The 21155-nt window shown below is 33.2% G+C and overlaps 1 protein-coding gene and 1 long non-coding RNA gene across 4 annotated transcripts in view; both read right to left on the reverse strand.

The window, feature by feature from the left end:
- Positions 1-6009: 6009 nt before the first annotated feature.
- Positions 6010-15535, reverse strand: LOC136974469 (uncharacterized). Of its 2 annotated transcripts, XR_010880644.1 has the most exons (5): positions 12663-12683; positions 12354-12534; positions 10688-10800; positions 9472-9576; positions 6010-6236 (listed from the first exon to the last, which is right to left on the reverse strand). It is a non-coding gene; the product is annotated as an uncharacterized lncRNA (long non-coding RNA). The 2 variants fall into 2 exon arrangements; XR_010880643.1 differs by lacking the exons at positions 12354-12534; positions 12663-12683 and adding an exon at positions 15455-15535.
- A 5165-nt stretch (positions 15536-20700) lies between these two features.
- Positions 20701-21155, reverse strand: part of LOC136974406 (dynactin subunit 1-like) — a 77578-nt gene continuing 77123 nt past the window's right edge. For both annotated transcript variants that reach the window (XM_067269274.1, XM_067269273.1), the window contains exon 30: positions 20701-21100. In XM_067269274.1, the coding sequence (XP_067125375.1) occupies positions 20960-21100 (141 nt within the window). In that variant the 3' untranslated portion in view covers positions 20701-20959. The remainder of the gene's footprint in view (positions 21101-21155) is intronic.

A 21155-nucleotide genomic window follows, 5' to 3' on the forward strand; every position in this document is an offset into this window, starting at 1 on the left:
ACTAAGAAATTCCATTTCATAATTGCAAATAATAATCATAATTCCATTGTCTTTTTTTCATAAGTTTACCAATAAAATTTGTTTAAAAAAAAAAAATGTATATTTACTATAGTAATGAAATTAATATAATATTTTAAGAATTATGTTGTCTTTTTTAAATTATTATAAAGAGAATTGTAAATTGAATAATTTTGATTAAAAAAATTAATTTTAAAGAATTTTTTTGTTGTTGTTGAAGTTTATTTAAATACATAATTAAAATTGAAAATAGCAGTTCGACAAATACTAATTGCAGACTTATAAAACCCCACCGGTGTCTGTCCTTTATCTCGAGAACGGAGCTAGACGAAAGTCGAGACAGATACGAAGCACGGGGGCAGGAGGCCCCAATTAATTATGTAGGAACTTCGCATCTGCAGTGAAGTCACGTGATTTCGAATCGTCGGAATGGAGTTAATGACCGGTATGACACTGTTATCGGGAAAAATGTGATGTACGGGGGCAAGACTATTAAAATGATTAAAAATTGCAGCACAGCATTGTGGCAAAACATAATTTTTACTCATTAATATGTATATTCTTTGGTATATCCTTAGGTCCTACCATTCTGGGAGACCAGATTTTCAGGGGTGGTCAAACCTGACCCCCGTGTCAATTCCATTATGGCCTACAAAAAACACCATCTTAGTGAGATAGCTGTGCCGAAACACGAAGATCCCAGTCTCGTTTAGAAGTGGTTTACAAATCTGATATTCAAAGTTAGCATTAACCTGCTGATGCTAACTTTATCCAAGTCTTTTGCTTAAAATAACAACAACAAACTTTACACAGGATAAAGTGTATTTTACTCGAGTCACGAGCGGATAAAGCTAACATTATCCAAAAACTAATGGACGAAGCAAGTATGAAACTTAAAATTCCTGTTTATCAAGTGGTGGTCTCTTTAATCCGAATAACGGTAGACTGTCTCACAGCTAAACAGGTTTAATAACTCCTTTATTGGCTTTTTAACATATGCATTTCGGATCTGTGTTATAAGTCCTGATCCCTTCTCAGTAGCTTTAAGTTCTTCATATACTCCCCAACACCCATACAGCACTCTCCGAGTTCTGTTTACATATCCGTTTGACAATATTGTTTAATTCCCTTTCACCAGTGTACCAACAATATTGTCGAACGGATATGTAAACAGAACTCGGAGAGTGCTGTATGGGTGTTGGGGAGTATATGAAGAACTTATAAGCACTGAGAAGGGATCAGGACTTATAACACTGATTCGAAATGCATATGTTAAAAAGCCAATAAAGGAGTTATTAAACCTGTTTAGCTGTGAGACAGTTCTACCGTTATTCGGATTAAAGAGACTACCACTTGATAAACATAAAATACAGCTACTAAAGAAAATTTAATTAAAATTCCTGCATTATTCCAGAGGTGTAGTCACAATTAAAAAGTGCCAGGTGCTAAGAATGAATTATTTTCCAGATTCTTCCAACTATCCCACATTTTTAAAGATTGGCTTTCCAATGTGTTGAATCACTTGTTGTTGTCGGGATTATCTGTTTCAATCTACCAACAAAATCAACATACTTGTGTCGACACTAAGGAAAACGTGGATGGAATGTCAGGAGTCTACTCCATGTTGTTTTCTGCTTCCTCCTCCTCCACCATTTCCCCATTCGAAAAAGCTAGCTTGCTTGCTTGCCCGCCCGCCCTCTGGTGAGGTGGTTGGATGTTGGCTGTGTTGGCTATTTCGCTCCATGTTAACATTTTTCCAGGTCTGTAAATAGTGTTGGTTGGTACTAATGGCGTCCTCTAGTAGTTAAATGTTCTGTATAGTCTCGAAATTACCATTTTAAGATATCCGTGCACAGGTGGAGAGATTCAGTGCATACTTTAAACTGCAAAGTCGTGATATTGTCTATGGTCTTCTGAAGGTCACAAACGAGTTGTTTTCTGATGATGCGGAGCGACTACAGTCTTCTAACCTGTGGGTAACACTGAAGTTTTAGTGGACAAACTTTAAGATTACCAACAACTGATAAATGTAAACTGAGAGATGAAGTTACAGGTGGGAAAAGTATACAAAGTCGTGTATGTGGGAAGTGTTGTTTAGTAGTAGTATTTAATATTCATTAAAGAATGTTGTCTGTAGGCAAACGTCTGTCAGGTTTAATTTAAGGCAATCACTGATTTTGTGATTTTGTGGAGATGAATTTTTTAGGCTATTTTGAGAGAGGATTCTTTCCGATACTGTCGAATTTTGAACATTCATTGATGCGGTGTATGGTTATGTCTGTTTTGTTTGGACAGTAATTACATTGGTTGGTGGGGCTGATATTGAAAATGTAAAGGAAATGATTCGTTAGCAGCGAGTTGGTTCTTGTGCGATTGACGAGGACATTGGTACGGCAATCTGTGATATTGAGTATTGTGATATCTGATGTGTTAGTGAACCAAGAATGATTGTTTTTAGGGTAGTAGTTCCAGCTGTTGTTTCTTTTTGTCAGTCTTGATGATAGTATTGAGGTGTTTGGGGGTTATGTAGTGGGTAATGTTTCAGTTGTGTGGACTGCTTTTGGCAAGTTTGTCAGCTTGTTCATTGATAGAGATGCTTTTGTGTGCCAGGATCTAAATGATCTTGGTCTGTAGGTTGTGGTTGTGTCTGGTTGAGAGAGGTGATAATGATTTGTATTATGGTAGGGGACTTATTGTGATGTGCATAGAGAGCCGTTAGATCTCACGTCTGTACAAGTGATAGCATCTGTCATTTTGTCAGTGACGTGACAGATTGCCCGAAGGATTGCATAGCCCTCTGCAGTGAAAATCATAGACTCAGGATGAAGGGTGTAGTGGGCCGTGGTGTTATTTTCGGTGTCTATGTAAGCTGCCATCAGCTGTTGGTGTCTTTTGACCCGTCAGTTGCTACTATAGTGTTAATACATTGTTGGGCGCACATGTCTGGGAGGTTAGTATTTTGAAAAGCTAGGTAGTTAAGATGGATGCTGTAGTTGGAGGTGTTACTGATTCTGAATGATGTTGTTGTCAGAAGATTGAAGGGTTATACTGTTGTGCGTTTTGAAGAATGGCATGGAAGAAGTAATCTGTAGTAACTTTCTTGATGTAAGTACTGTGTTGTTTAATGATGCATTTGTGGAAATGATGTTCAAGGAAGGAAAACTGGCTCAAACTTGTAGTGTCCCCTGCCTAAAATGTCCTTTTTAGTGGCAAACCCCATTCGGTTTCATTTCTATTGCCAAACCCCAATGTTAGATTTCAGTTATTGGAACGAAATTACAGGCACATTGTCGTAACAGGCTTATTTACGAACCTATTTAACATGCTAACGTTTTGCATTTTTGCAGTATCTAATCTTTATTTTACCTTTAAAATATATAAAGCCCGATAACTCGAACCTACTATAATTCAATTCCCGCCAAACCAGTTTTTCCCCCTGTAGGTAGGTTGACCATAACATTTACAGTCCAACCAGGGACACATTTCAGAATCAGTGAAAGTGAGGTCTAAAACTGATTTAAAATTACAGTAGCCAAAGTTCAATATTTATTTATCTATAAATTGGTGATATTATATTGAAGTGTTAATAAAATTGCTCTATAATCAAATGTGAAACTCTAAAATATCCCTTCTCAACTCCAATGTTTTAAACAAGATTTAAAATCTTTTAAAAATTATTAACTAAGATGATAGAAAAATTACAATTACAATCTTTATTAAAGGAAGTACTTCCTCTGAATCATGGAGAGAAGCAATGTAGTTCCTTCAAAACATAGTTGAATGAGGCATTCAAATGCAACTATAGTCACAAAAATGTTTGAAATATGGCACGATATTCGGAACTATACCATTGGTGAACCAATGAGTATATAAGGTGAAGGGTCACCTTTTCAAACACTGCTTTTGCCATGCTTAAGCATGTGGCTAAAGGGTGACTAAAGTCGTGCATTAGTTTTTGGTCTTATTTGGCACTCTTACCGAGTGCCGAATCGTCGATCTACCGAACTTCCTATTCTCCATCTCTAGATATTGTTAATGCTCTCAACACCATCATCTTGAATGTATGTAAACAGGTAAAGAATTGATTATTAGAGTTTAAAATATTCAATAACTCAATTATTGTAGAGGTTAGATTATGTAGAACCTTTCATTTATTTTTGTAGTTATTCCTTTGATTAGTTCTATACATAATAATAAAATTAAATGAATTATTTAGGTGTTTAAATATTTTTTGTTATAGGAGAGGAAAGATGGACCAATCTTTTCCAATATCATTCTTTACTAATCCTGATCGGGTGTTCTGGGTTTACCCTCACTATCTCTCGCAAATATTAAAAACTGGCAAAACTGGTGGACGTCTTGTTACCTTACTTACGGGCATTCTGTTGCCCTAAAACTCTCGACCCTCGTTTCTCCAAAACATACTGATACGGATGTATCTGGTGGCCATATTTTTGGAGTGAGGATGTCGAATAGGATTCTGTATTCCTCTACTTCATTCCCGTTACTTTTCGTTGCGGCACTTGGCAACAGCGGCATCTCTCTTGAAAACACCGTCAATAATTTAGTCGACACGATTAACGTTTCGTTGCGATTTAATCGGCGGACTAAGTTTCAAACCCAACCTACGTGAATCTTAATGTTTTGTCCTAATCGTGGCTTGTGCATATATTTTAATATTTGCATTCAATTAAAATTTGACAATCAAAATAATTAAATCTCTCTCAATTTGGAAATTATATGGATGAATTTTGATTTATAAACTTAGAACAAAAAAATTCGAATTTATCCATTTAAATCGTACACAGCCTAATGCTCACAAAATGACTTCTGAATATTTATCTAATAATTTAGGGGTTTAGATTTACGTTGAAAAAAGAATATATTTAATTGTGATTACTGTAGGCCCAACATATATTATTAAATTCATTTATTTGAACATTTCTGAGGAATATTTGTGCGAGTTGTCAATTGAAATTCCATCAGTTTTTTTTTTAAATTTTGGATGCCCCTATAATGCCGACTTCAGCTTTGAATTCTATATATGCAGATTCTTTGTTTAGGGAAAGTAAGCTCCATAAATTTATTATATTTATATGTAATTGTAATTATTAATGAATTAACTAGGAAAAATCTGGATAACACTAGTGAGTTTGAGCACAAGTTTTCTGTATGCTCAATGATGAGATTGCTTCAGATGTCAAATGATATTGTTGGGGCATGTTACACATTGACATTTTTTTTAAAAATTGGATTATTATAGGGAGAAACGCTTTTCCAGCTGTTTAAAAATACTGTAAAGTACTTTCCCTCTTATACGTAAGTTTTGGACGCAGGACACCTTGAAATGTCAAGAAATGCAAAAAAAATTCAGTTCCTGGATGTGGGGGCCACTATTTTGTTCACTTTCTTTGAAACTTACCTCCTATGCTTTTTGTCAAAATTTCTGAAATTTTGCAGGGTGGTGAGTGACCCAGGGGATTGATGCTATTAAATTTTGGTGATTAAGCCCAACCCTATTGGAGATCCACCTCCCTGACCTTTAAATGAGGTCGTGCGTGAAAATGACAAGAAGTAAAATTGTTATCATTTATAAAACTCATCCCTAGCCTCAAAGCTTTTTATTTTAAATTAATTTTAAAAAGTATATAAAATGGCAAAAAGCTTAACACATGGCACCACCAAATATTGCTGGATTTTTTTAAACTTGAAATCACTCATTGCTGGGAAAATTCTGTTTTTCAAAAAAGAATATTTGTTTGAGGTCATCATTTCAAGTACCAACTATCCCTTCATCAAACTCTAATGAACTCTCAAACCCAACTTTGTTCAGAACAATGTCCTGGAGAGAAAATACTGTATTCTAAATACAAGGAGGGAAATATGTATGAGGACAAACTTCATTTTAAAAATCTTCTCATGTGAATAATATATTGCACAATATTTTCTGTGAGACATGTGTACTTATGAACAACAAATTTAAATATACAGTAGCTATTAAAGTAAAACTTTAATTTTTCAAAATAAAATTTAAATTCTAAATTTAACATGAAAATAAATTAACGATTTAACATTATAAATAATAATTTATGGTTGTATTTTAATCATCTTAAATTACTACAGTTTTCTATCAAAGCTTGTAGCATATTCTTTTCGTATAATTCTTTGGTTTCACTTCCTCCGCCGACACACTTTCCATTTATGAAAACTCTAGGAACCTGTAAGAAAAAAATTATTTCCAGATTTTAATAATAATCTAAACTTCTTTTAGCAGTAATGAATATGAAACATTACAATTCTAATTGCTTGGAGATTTACTATTAAATTTAACATTTCCTCGTGGAGATGCTATTTTTCATTTGTAACGAAACACGACAGAAACCATTCGGAATAAATGGAACTTCCCTAATCCTTCAGTCTATAGTTCTATTTTGAAGTTATGAGAAATTTTCCTTAGACAACTGACAGAAATTTCTACATACAACAGAGCATTAATAATCAAATAATAATTAGCTGGACATTACCAAGTGTGATCAGTTTTACTTGAGAGAACGAATAAAAAATACCTTAAAATAAATAGTTGATTCTAGTACAGAGAAGATTAGAAATAAAAAAAAGTTTTTCCTTGAAATCTAAAATATACTGATGAAACTTTGAATTCAAAACAAATTGCTATTACTTAAAAATATAATTTCTGGAATTAATATGATTGATGATTATTGTATTTAAATAAATAGAAATAAATGCATGGATGATATAAGAAATTATAAAAAAAGACACTTTAATTTGTCTTATACAAATAAAATAAATTTTTGGAACTTCCTTTATCCCTGCACTTTTATCACCATCATCATCTAATGGTAATGGAATGAATAAATTGAAATCTTGATTTAAGTACATGATTTTCTTAATCTGTTTTTAGTAAGAAAGAACAACAACGCTGAAATGTAAACAAATATAAACAGAAAAGATCAATAAAAATCAAGATTTGGATGATAACTTGGATATAGCACCGACAAAAATTTTTGGTTGTCAAATTTCGAAATATCTTACACACTAGCAAGATAACTTAAAACAAAATTATAACTTGTCGGAATATATTTATTTTTAGTCTGTTAGATATGCAAATTAAAACACACTGTAAATAAAAAGTACATTAGATCATCAGACATAAAAATCAATAATGTGTTTCTAACAAGATATAGCCAAAATTACAACTGCTCTAATGGAAGTCTTATGAAAAAATACAGAAATACAACCACCTCAATCTTGCCAGTATATAAAATGTTCCCAGTTGAGACCCCCCCCACACACAAGTTACTTCTATTTCTTTAATAAAAGATGAAAAGTAATGAGAAGTTCTTTGTTTACATCCATGGATTTGCATCTTGTTGATGAAACTGTCTTGTCTCTAAAATCATGCTGCTGTCGACGGCTGCACAAGCACGAAGGAGTACGTGTCGGGAGTTGTAATTTGGAGCCCAAATCGTGCGCGCGCACAATAAACCAGACTTGCAGGTAATCGGGGGACCGAGAACTGGGTCAAAAGAAAATACGAAATGCCGAGACTTTCTACAAACGGGTGCGAGTGCGAGATTTGCGCGCGAGAGACAGTCTCGTCCCAAAAATGGTTTCGCTGGTTTACTTGTCTAATTTTAAAATAGAAACATTTCAGATAATTTATTTTCTACCCTTTATTATTACTAGAAAACTTAAAAATTTGAATCTTTTATTGAATTTTTTAATATGTTTTTGAATCAAACTTTAGAATAAAACACAAATTTGAATTCTAATTCAATGCTACTTGGTCAAGTTCTGAATATTATCTTCAATTTCTTTTATTTCATTCCTAGCAGTAAATGTGTACACTAGTCACACAGTAAGTAAATCATTTGTAATTTGTAAGAAAACTTTGTTTAGTAAAGTATTCTATTTCAACTATGCTCTACAACAAACAAATACATTCTATGTGATAGGTGCCTTCATAGTGTATATCATTTTACTTGAAACACAAAAGCAATAAATTTGTGCACAGCCTGCATTTGCATATAATCACTACTTCAAACATTGTCTCACACATTACGTAACCTAGATGAATTACCAAACACAAGATTTTGTGGAATATTGGTGCAAGGTATATGATTCTTTAAATAGTCATCAGGAAAATGTGAAAAACAATTGAAGCTGAAAACATACTACAGGTCCTCAATTGGGTTCAGCATGGATTCCAGAGTATCTGGGCCCAATTTTGGCAATAACTAGCAGTGGTAGAGCATGTAGTATGCAGTAAACACTTGAAGGATCACATCTTGCAGACATAGGTCAACAACAGAAGGCAAATGCCGACACAAAATTGCTTTGGTAGCACTGTGTATTGACAGTCCCATCATATGGAATAAAATTAACAAAGACAGAATACCCAAACACCCCAAAAATTGCATTGTGACTGGAAATGCTTCACACAATTTGGGTTAGTCCTTCATTGGGCTCTCCGACGACTCCGCACAATGTTGTACAGGACAGAGCAATTAGCGGACCAAATCACCAGCTACTGTACAGGAAGGTGGTACCTGGCCTTTGAAAATCACTTCATGTTAATGTCGATTCAGCATAGGAATTTCAGCTTACTCTGGTACAAGTTGTAACTTGTGTAATGTAACCTGTTGCATTTTTATTGAGATACCAGGTGTTTATGCATTTGTTCTACAGTTCTGCTCCCAACACAAACATACCAGGTCAGTATATCACGACAAAGCAAAGTTCGGTCCTCCCTGGCAGCAGCAGTTGATAGTCTACTGTTGCCATAAACAAGAATTGAAGTTTTTTTCCTTGTAGTGTCAAAGGAACAATCTGACAGCAGACGTGTCCTAACAATTCCCAATAAATCCACCACACGATCGCTCCATAGCATTTTTTCTGAAGATCTGCTCATACCAGTAGTACAAATGACATTCTTGCCATTGTTTGGAGTTCTAAAAAATAAAACGATACACGTACAAAGGACTGTAAAATCTGTGTACGAGTGACTGTACATAATACAACTGCAAAAGTTTATGCATATGAAGCCAAGTAATGGCTAAAAGTACAGGTTGCATGCAATTTATAGCCTCTACATATTCAGCAGAATAGGTTTCTAAAGCTTAAATCGATACAGTACATAAACTTCAATAGGTATCTCAATGTTTGTTGTAAATATAGCTCAAGTGGAATACTTTATTTACTAAACAGTTCAGCTTCTCTTACTATTTATGACAAGTGCAGATACATTCATGTCATGGGTTGAGGTATCTATAATAAATATCTGACTTTAAATCAAGATTTAAATATTCAACGAGTTTGGTTAGTAATAATTGTTTGATGTATTTCTTAATTCTAAAAAAGATTTATTTTAGCTATCACTACGTTTAACAATTTTGAAATGTATGATATAGTATAAAAAAAAAAGGTACTTACAGTGTGCGCTCCAGTCATTTTACGAAATACTCTCTGTACCTCTTCCACATCACTACGTTTACTTATATCTACTGTTTTATATGGAGCACCTAGCTTATCAAAGATCTAAAATGAAGAAGAATGTATAAATATTGAAATTATATATATAATCTGAAAATTTGAAATGAATGAACTGTATATAAAGAATAAATTTTTAATAATTGTAACATTACATCACCTAATCCATGATTTAGGAATAGGTTCCAAAGTTCTATTTTGTAAAGATAAAGAATTTATCTTCCTACATCAATACTATTATTTGCTACCTCAAATCCAGATTTTCTTAGTTTACGGGTACAAGTTATCTGGATTTTAGGGTAATGATCACCAAATAAGTTTTATATTTCCATTAAATTTTTAAAAGTAAGTTTATACATTACTTTGCTTAATATCAATAAAGTGTAAATTTGGTGCACACGCATCAAGGAGAATCCTGTCTCTTTGCACTAAATTGAAAATAGCACCAACACAATATTATAGTAATAAAAAAAAAATGAATGTTTAGACTTAAATTAGCAATGAAGAAATATTCGGTATTTTAAGGGCCGCGGTTAACTTTGCAATTCCGGTTAGTTTTTATTTTAACCCTCCTCCGGAGATTGGAGTCTCTCGCATACAATGCGACTCTTCCAATGAAGAGTACGTGAAACTTAGGAAAAAAAACTATAAAAATTATTTTGTAAATATATTATTCTGGCATTGTTATAAATGCATTTCCTTTGATAAAAACTGAGAATTCTTTTTAAGTTAAGTACATTTTTGAAGGTCTACAGTTGTTTTTTTTTATATAGAAAAACGGTACGGAACAACGGTTCATAACTAAACAAACAACAAAAGTTGAGGATTACGGCAGTCGTTTGTGGCTGCTAATGGATAAAAACAGATTTATTTGTAAGAAAATGATTCATTGATTTGCCTTTAATATCACCCTTTAATTTGTAATAAAAAAAATATACTATAATTTAAAATTTTTATATATAAGAGAAAGTTAGTCCGAATGGCTCCATTTGTTTTCAATGCACTCGTTGCTGCATATATTTTCCTGAATTCCATTTATAACAATGTGTCAAAATATAACCACATAAAGTATTGATTATTCAATCATAAGACAACTGATTAAATAAGAATTAAATACTCAAATATTTTATTATTAGAAACGCAGTTAAATTTTACTAACCTCGACGGCTTTTCTACAATGGGGGCACACGGTTTGGTAAAGATGACAACGCAATGCTTTTGAATATTGTTGTTAATAAATTTAACTGCACTTTCCATTACTCTAGAAGAAAACTGAAAAATAGAAACGCACAATATTAAGAATTTTACTTTTAAATTTTCAGAAAATTAAATCTTTACATAAATATTCCTTTATTTCAATGATTAATGCATATTTAAATCACTTATTTTACTTTCTAACATCAATGGCTAGAATATTAGAAAAACAAATAACCAACAGATGAAAATATATTACATAAAAACTTGGTAGAACAGATAATCTAATAATAATAAAAGATGCTTTTAGCCCATGACTATAAATTAGATAGAGTTAGATAACCCAATAAATAGGATTTAGCAATTTGGAGGGCTTATCGCACCAAGGCCGACAGAAAGGAGGACCGGATCTTTTACAAAAAAAGTTAGTCTTTAATAATCACATTTTAAAATTTAGGTAAGCATGCATTTCGGGTACAAGGACCCCTCGTCGGCTTACAAACGCGTGGCACCAACATAATAATTATAACACTAATAGTTAACCGATACAAAGGAATATCTAATATATACACTGCACTGTATTTACAGTTTTTAATGTAACCCATATACTAAAGAACTAAAATGTGAAATCTGGAAGAAAAAAAACTAGAAATTTCTGAATTTTTTCACTCCAGTTATAAACGGCTTAATTGACAACATTCCATACCCGGGAAATTGTTGACCCTCGACGGGCAACGATCGCCCCCTAACTATCAACAAGCCGTTATTCCCTCGGATGCAGGTAGATCATCTTGCACGATGGTTTACAGTTAGCGTCCGAGCTAGTCGTTTATTTAAATCCCGGGAACACCTATGGCCCAAAATGCAATCCGTTATCGATCACGTGACGGGTTTTCTCATCAAAAACTTATAAAAGACGCTTCCTTCCCCCCTAAAAGGGCTCTCCGATCGTCTCTCCATTACGAAGTGCACTGCGCCGTCGACCGAACCCGAAAGTTTCTAAGTTTCTTAAGTTTTTAAGTGCCGTTGTCCAGTCTACGAATTCTAAGGTTCTACGTGCCATCGTCCCATTAACTGATTCTCCGTCATCCCGAAAATCATCGTCACTTCTGAGAGAATATTCGTCTGTTACGGACTTGTTAAGAGGTATGAAAAATATTTGTAAACTCTCTCTCTCTGGCCCCTTTTTGTATATGAGGGTAGAAGTGTAGTTTTGTTCGTTTAGCTTTTAATAAATCTTGTTTTGTTATAAAATGGTGTCTTTCTTGACTGTCGGCTTCGCCTTATCGTCGACCCCATTCTTCTCCTCATCCACTCGCGTAACGCGTGACGCGCCGTCTACGTAACAGCCATCCTTGACAAGTGAGTCGCCGGAACGGAAGGTACGACTCCCTCTTACCTCCCCGGGATCTCACAAAAACTATCGAGCATAAAATTTTTCAATACAATATATCATATTATTTGGGACCAGTAAATGTCTTATTTTCTCCCACATTTTACAAATTCTGGTATACTGTTCCACTATTAATAATAAATATCGTTAAGTATATTAAAAGCCAAAAACAGAGGAAAACTAACAATAAAATTATTATTATTAAAATAATTGGTTTCAAGACTTAAAACAAATATACCTGATCCATAAGACTGGGTGAAGTCTGCCTTGTTACAATTCATTTTACGATGCAATGTGAATATACTCCCACATCTGTTTCGAGGTTACGTAAAAACGATGTCGACCCACCCCTCGCGTAGCTTCGGTCCCACGTTATTAATTCTAACGTCTTCCCGTATTTTCAGAATTTCCAGGTGTTCCTGTAATCTTCTTTTTAATTGATTGTTTTCTGTCAGAATACTCTTGATACTATCTTTTAAAATTTCATTAATTCTAACCACTTAAACAATAATGTTCTAGGGTAATTATTTAAGCTAAACATTCTTACTATATTTCGTATTTCCATTTCTTGATCATTCTACAAGGTTGTTCTCTCTAATTCTGTTGATATACATCTGAAAGGTGTTCTTTTATAAAAAGGTATATTAGATTTGAAGTGTATAACTTTACCAGTAGCACAATCTTTAACATACTTTTTAAGTAATAATTTACCATTTAATCTAACTATAGTAAGTTCTAAATAATTCAAGTCTATTCTCTACTTCTTTTTCACATTGGAATCGAACATTTTTATTTATTAAATTAATTTCGTAAACAAAAGAGTCGATATCTAGTATGCTTTTATCGTAGACGACAAAAGTCGTCTACGTATCTTTGATAACTTATTATACCTCGGATTTAATTGATTTCTTTATCGATTACGATCGTACACGACTCTGCCAATCTAGGACCTATGCGAGATCCCGTTGGAATACCTTCCGATCGTCGGTAATATTTACCTCGAAATTCAAAACAGTTATTATTTAACACTAATTTAACTAATTGCTTGACCCGATCTGGGCTCTTCATATAGGACAGTGAATTTAAAATTAATTCTAAACTTAACATGCGTTTGTAAGCCGACGAGGGGTCCTTGTAGCTAAAATGTACCCTTACCTAAATTTGAAATGTGATTATTAAAGACTAACTTTTTTGTAAAAGATCTGGTCCTTCTTTCTGTCGGCCTTGGTGCGATAAGCCCTCCAAATTGTTAAATCCTATTTATTACGTTAACTATCTATCTAATCTAATAGATAATAATCTACTGAAATAAATTTAACAACAGTCTAGAATTCTGTATTCTGAAATAGTATTAAATTACACTAATACATGAAAAATAAAAGTTTAATTAGATAAAACTGACAGTAAAAATTTCAATTAAGAGAAAATTTATAAGTTTTTAATTGATTATTCTGATAATATATCACTAAAAAGACATTTAAGCTCAATTATATTTTAAAATTCACACCGGCATAAAATACAAGGCTTCAAAGTGCATTTAATTTTACTTTGTATCCATAGAAAAAAAATTCATTAAGAAAAGTACATTTGAGAAATTACCATAGTAGTAAAAATTAACAAAGCATGTTTTAAACATTAAGTTTATCCAAATTTTAACGAAGCAAGAACCAAAGACCTGACAATATTAGGTGCGACTGGACAAGTTCCACCTAATACGATTGAATATTTTATTTGCCGTGCAATTTTACAAGCATTATTCAGTATTAATTTTTAAAATAACTTTATACTTAATCCAAATTCAAAAGAAATAAGTCAAAATGATGCAACGAGTAAAAATTTAAACAACTAGAATCTATATAAAACAAAGGCCAAAAAATTAAACTTACAAACTCAAAGTTTGAAATAACAAGTGACATTAAACAAGGTCCTAACTTGCAAGATCGAGAGAAGATCCACGATTTTAATTTTCGAGACCACAGTCCAAAATTCCAATACCTCTAGACTGCATGTACTGTACAATATAATTTACATAGCAAAATATATCGTACGAAGAGGAAACACTGCCGCGGAAGAAAACTGTCGACAAGAAGCAACGAAAGTAGAGATCCAGAGTACTGCCACAATGGACCACTCTACACGGCCACATCGACAAAAGACATCTATTCCCACAGTACCAATTACGAAACCAACATAATAAAGCCGACTAATTGCCTTAATTATGTTCATATTAGTGTATACCATCATTATTTTGTAATATAAACAAGTAATTTGCAGATAATCTTTAAGAGAAATATTTTATTTTCACCATTTGATTTTAAACATCAAGATGACTCATTTTAGAAATACAATGGCTGCATTTGGCAGAGTCAACGGTTGTAACCGAGCAAAGATGTTTCGATCGGTAGCAGTTACGTAGTTACATCTGCCGAACGAGAAAAGTATGCATTGGAACAAAAAGCAGTCATTACCGGTCAGTTTCGAGTAGCAATAGGTAGTATAAATGAAAGATGCTACTTAGTGCAATGTTCCAAAATACAGCACTACCATAGAGGGTGTTTGGCAGGAAAGGTTAAAGTATACCTAGGTAACTCCAATGGCGGCACTTCTGTTAGGTTAGGTTAGATTAATTATATTTTTAGCAGACGCTCCCTTTTTTTCTTTTGTTCCATAACTACCGTTATACACTTGGCGGCCTGCCGACGGCTCCCCTCCGGGAGGTCTGTCGGGAGCACGAAGTCAGAAGCGCGGCCATAGCGTCACCATTGGGGTTACTTAGGTGTACTTTGACCACAGAAAAATACTCAACAGCTCTCGAACTGTTGAGTCTGCTGAACGGAACTATTTAGTATCAAAGAGTTTGACACCGGGAGAACAATGCAGACCAGTACATTTCTATTAAAACGGAGATGAAACCGGAACATTAATTATAACAGTCTTGAGGCAATACTACGTCTCAAAACTTAACATTTTTCTTTAAAATATTAAAAAGACAGCAATGAACATTTAAATTGAAAAGTCAAATTCAAATTAATCAAGACAGCAATGTGGAATGTGGCGCAACATACGCATGTCATTTTTAAACTCTTGACCGGAAGAATAGGAGGAGAATGGAAGCTTATGGATATAGTCCTTGAGGAAAATAGGAAAATTAAGAGATGCGAAATGTCACGAGAGGAAACGGAATTGCATATTGTTACAACAGTTTGAACAAGGCCTAACAAATTTAAATAAATAACGTATAGAACGTCAAATATTCTTAACGTGGGAAAAATTTACGGTGCCGATCGTTCTACCAAATCGGATATAATCATCGTGGTATTATTTAAAAGAGAAACTAACCTTTCGACGACAGAAAACAAAATAAACCAACCATTCTCCCACGTGGTTTCCTATTTATATATTTCCATCGTATCTAAATTACGCCACCTGTCGTTTAAAATTAAAAAAAAAAAAATTAAAATTTGTCTGTAAATATATTTAATTTTTCGAGTATAATTTTTGTTTTTAATTCGATTCTTCTAACGTAAACAATTTTTTTTTTGATTACTTACAAAAACATTCAGTTTCATTTTTTATCGTCTCCTTCTAACAATGAGTATACCCGGCCGGATGGCGAGCGGTTAAGGTGGCAGCCTACCGCTCTGGGGACCCGGGATCGAATCCGAACGGGTCGAATAATCCCCAGGAATTTTTCGGGGGGTGGTCCGTTCGGATATGTCGGGCCCCGTCCCTCACCACCCGGTCGCCCCATCGTGGGCCTGGCCGAACCCATAATGGGCCTACTATAAGAGGCCCTCTTAGTGCCCACAGGGCGGAAAGGGTTAAAAAAAAAAAAAAAAAAAAAAAAAAAAAAACAATTGAGTTATACCAAATGTCCTCTCGGTGATAGACGCTCGAGTGACACAGGCTACGATTCTTGTAGATGTAGATGTAGCCAACGTGTCACCAGTCGAAACGAAAATCACTGGTTTTATCGGGGACGGTCGGGTCGGTCTTTCATTACCCAGTCGTTCTGGGTCTTGCAGGCTACCCATAATTTTTTAATAATAAAACGCGATGGAGGAGCCGCAGCTGATAAATACAGATCCTATTTTATTAAAATTCCGTCAAGAAATATAAATTAGCGTTATTAGCAGTTATTTATACATTATTATTAATTAAATTCGCTGAAAGCATTCTGTATTTTCTTGTTATCCAGGCATTTTCCTCGGCAGTATCCATTCAAATTTATGACCATTATCGAAGCAAAATAAACATTTTCTAACAAATCACGAGTTCATAATATACAAATACAAATGTGTTTAATACGGTCTGAATTTTTTTTATTTACTAACAAGACGGGACGACCGGAAGAAAACGAAAAACCGGTTCTGTCCCGTTCAAAACGGTACTTATGATCAGCCTAGGTCTGGTCCATAGAGTGTGACATACTCTGTAGTAGAATTGCCACTCGCGACATATGAAAAAACTTGAGTCTGGATGAGAAAAAAACCCAGATTATTTACCCTGAAACATTCATGATTAAAATGTAATTATAAATACTTTATCATAGTACAATTACAGAAACTATAATACAAATTTAAAAAACCATTTATTACCTAATTTACGCAGTAGTTAATGTTATTTCACAGTCACTCTGTTCCTCTTTTTCCATTAACAGTACTGCACAATCTTTGTGCTCTTCTTGTCGCTTCTTATACCTTTGGTGGCAAACTCCTTGTACCGCATCTTTCATTAGTTCAGGTTCGGGTTCATACAGCGAACAGCTAAGATTTTTCCTACTGATCGCTTGTTTAGCAAGCAACCTGTTCTTTGAAGATTCAATAATTAAATAACCCCGTGTTTTTAAAATTGCCGTATTAATTTCAAAATACACGTAAGCCATCCGGATTTTTAAGTAGCTGGAGTTAAGATGTTGCTGTTTGTGTCGCGATAGTAAATCATTTCAGGTATGATGATTTCATAGCTTGAACAGGTGCTTAAGTGTATCTGAGTGTTTTTAACCCCACGATTCAGGATTCAGCGAATAAAGTATCATGCCTTTCGTTTTTGTTTCTAATATTTAAGTCATTTATTTCAATAAATATAAAATGACATATCATTAGCCTGTTGCTTATGAGAATTTATCTTCAGAACCTTTGGAGACAAATGACAATTTCGCCAATGACGCCATTCTTCTTCTTGACAGTGACTAGTCTGACTACGAATCAGATCATCTAAGAATGCGATCCGAATTCGGTCACAAACACAGAATCATCTGTCATCAGATTCTGTGTAATTTACTATGTAAAAATGGAACCACCAAATGGTATAAAAAACCAATGTTCGTATGTACTAGAATGACTGTATAACATTACCGTGTATTGATCTTTTTTCTGTTGATTTGTTGTAAAATATTATGTTTAAGTGCCTAATTTTTAAAAGTATAACGTAATTTGATGTCTAATAAACTTTTTCTTAATTCTTCCCTATTATCCGACGTTTTGCCCGCCCGTTTAGGTCGGATAATCCAGACTCTAATGTAATGTAAAGTCATATATATATATATATATATATATATTTTAACCATATTTTACGAAAATTGGAAGATTTTTGAAGAATCTTCCATGCTTTCCCATCAAAAAGAGCAAGTACGGGTATTGGCAAACCGTTTCACGATGATTGGTTTACAGATCCCGAGTTATAGGATTTGATGGAAAAAGATTCCAATGATATATGTTGCGAGAGGTAGATAAAGTGTGCCACACAGTTTTGAAAAACGTTAACAAAACATCGTTATTGGCTGATAAGGCTACTTAAAAGGTTCTTGCACAATCAGTTTCTTCCATTTTCAGAACCTTCTGTAATAAGTAGTGGCAAAAACAGTAGTAGTATGACTATTTATGGCCAAACATCATTTGCTTTTACAACAAGCACACCATCAAACAGAGGTAATGAAAAAAATGTTCCCAGATAGTACTTTAGCAGTCATTGATAATTACACATACCAAAGCACCGTATGTCATGCAGGAGAACATTGCATTGGGAAGAAAAGAATAAAATCTCAACGTCAGACATTATGTTCTACAGGAAATGACGGAATGATACCGAAATTTGACTCTTCTAATATCTTATAACACGCTAGAAATCCAGTAAAAATATACGCTAATTTTAGAGTAATAAAAATAGCTATCGTGTTTAATTTAAACACACAGTATATAATGAAAATAACTTTCAATCCTTTTGTTTTTGATTTAAAAAAATATATATAAACTAATTATTAGCTAATTTCTTGCACGACATTAGTATTTTCTAAAATGCCCTTATAAAAATTTTGTAATAAAAAATAGAACAGTTATCGTTATTACATGAAATTAAATCATACAATCAAATCAATGAATTAATTTCTGTTGCATTTTTGATTAATAAAAATGCTCTAGTGCATGTTCTTTACCATAAAAATTAATAATTGGGTGCAGTTAGGTCAGGGGTGGACAACCTGTGTCACATTAAATATTAATAAATATATCAATTTCCCAGCTTAAGGAAGCATGCAGCAAAACACGAAGTATCTGGAACAGACCACACGCGAAAGATTTCTTGGAGTTGCTTATCCGAATTCGGTCACGGCCCCCGGCGGTAAGTTCTTCCACCTCGGCTATTGAGGGAAATGTTAAATTATTCACTATGGCGAGATTTCACTACACACAAAAAATAACAAAGACCGGCAAAATTTGTTTACTATATTGAGTGGCCATTACATCAAAAAGTTCACTGTATATTCACATTTGAAAAATATTAATCCCGAAAACAATTATAAAATGCAACGTATTATATGTAGAGCATGCAGCGATATTTAATACGATTATCCGTCGGCTATTATGAGTCACGTGTAAGGGCCGCATCTTTCTTATTCTTAAATGCTACAATATTAAAACCTCTATACGAACACGATTTGGGTCCAACTAGATCAAATTAAGGTTGTCTGATAATGCGTATCCTATGCGCACTATCAGACAAAGAAATGGGAAATGGACAAGAGTGCTATTTTATTCTTTTAGTGATCTACAGCCGTTTCTGCCATACGTGGAGTGAATTTGGATCACAGGCATTTAAAACATTTTAAAAAATCTGTAATTAGTTAGTGTTAATTAGGCAATGACAGTATCAAGCATATCTGAGTTAATTAACAATAATCATCTCTGAGAACTGATTAACTTTGAACTTGGTTACTTCATAACAAAAGGCTGATCATCATCACCTGGCCACTATACTTGTTCACTATTTATAAAGAATGGTAAATCATATAACAGTATATAAATTACTTTTCGACGTGGGAAATACTGTGTAAAAAATTCTGAATTAAAAGATACAATTATTATTTAATAATTCTTAAAAATAAAAGAAATTGATTGGATTTAACATGATAGGTTGTTTTCCATCATTAGTCATAAAATTTACAAAAAAAAGGGACTTTTTATGTTATAAATGAAACAATTAAGAAGACGTACCTTCATAATTATACAGTTTAAACTGAAAGATTATGAAATAGAATTTAGCTTTAAAAGAATTATGTCAAAGTTAACTGAATATAGTGGTATTTGTTAACACTTATCACCAAAAGAATAATTTATATAGATTATTACATTACAATAGTAAACACAATACCTTTATTATACTTTTCCAGCAATATTTAATAAACAGCAAATGTTATTTAACAGTCTCTTTTAGGGATTACTCACCGAATTGTTCTATTTAAAATAGTGTAAAATCTGAAGCATGCTCCTAAAAGAGACCGTAAACATTTGTGGTTTATTAAAGATTATTGCTGGAAAGGTGTTTATTACTGCAACAAAAGATCCATTAGAGAATTTATCATAGATTATTAAATTAAATTATTTATTGAAATTTGAGGATTGTGGTTATTGTTTATTTATGAAGATCAGTTGGCAAGGAAAGCAGAACTTTCCTTTGCATCAGTAGAGTTAAAGTGAGTCCAGGAACTACAAGATAGATTCTTCGAGCGGTAATAGAACCACCGAATAGAATTCTGTTCGAAAATCAAACTTTGACTTTCCGGCAAGATTAGCTCCAGCCTACAGTACCAAAATCACACAGAATTGGTTAAAAAAGTTCCAGTCTTCATTTTGAAAGAATGGCCTTCTGCATTATCTGACCTAAACCCATTAAATTATTCCATATGGTCAAAATTTGAGTTGAAGATCTGTGCTAAATCCTACACTCTTATTGAAGCTCTAAAGAAAGCCCATTTGAGATAGGCTGCCTTTCCTATGGAAAGCATTCATACCAGCATAGAAGAGTGGAGACAAAGGATAAAGGCCTGTATCAAAGCATATTATGGACACTTTGAACACTAGAATTGCATGTTATCTACATTATTACCTACTTGTTATAAGAAAATGTTTATTATAATATTACTTTTCAGGAAACTTGAATTGTAAAGATTTAAATTTGTACTATAACTTAAAGTATAATAATTTCATAAGAGTTTTTTAAGATTCTTAATTTGTTGAAGTAAAAGTTAGAGTAGAATTACTCAATTGCATTTAAAAAATCCAATACATTTATTTAAATACAAGTTAAAGTTATTTTTAAATCAATTTTATTGAAAACTTTAACAAATTTTTTTGTGTTTGAATAATTTTAGTACTATTTAACTTGATACATGAAGCATAAGCTGTAATTGTGATAATTACAAAAAGAAAAAATTTATTATAGCAACAATTCACAGTACACACATTTTCATTTGAATCTTTAATATAAATTAATGTATGTATAAATATGTCACCTTTTATCAATTTTTCTCATTTAGTTTATTTTAGTAATAAATAACATTAGCACCTTTTAAATTATTTTGGAATGAAGCATTTTTAGATCATTTAAATTTACAAGAAGTGAAATTTCTTCAGGTTCTTTGTCGACTTTTGAACCGTCGTTTCGACATAATTGCACTCTTCCTACAAACTGTTTGCTGTCTTGTAATGTCTAAACATTTTGTATAAAGTTAAAAATAATTATACAATTCATAATTAAAACAGAC

The sequence above is a fragment of the Centruroides vittatus genome, unplaced genomic scaffold, assembly GCF_030686945.1.
Source record: "Centruroides vittatus isolate TY-2023 unplaced genomic scaffold, ASM3068694v2 contig_349, whole genome shotgun sequence".
NCBI lineage: Eukaryota > Metazoa > Arthropoda > Arachnida > Scorpiones > Buthidae > Centruroides > Centruroides vittatus.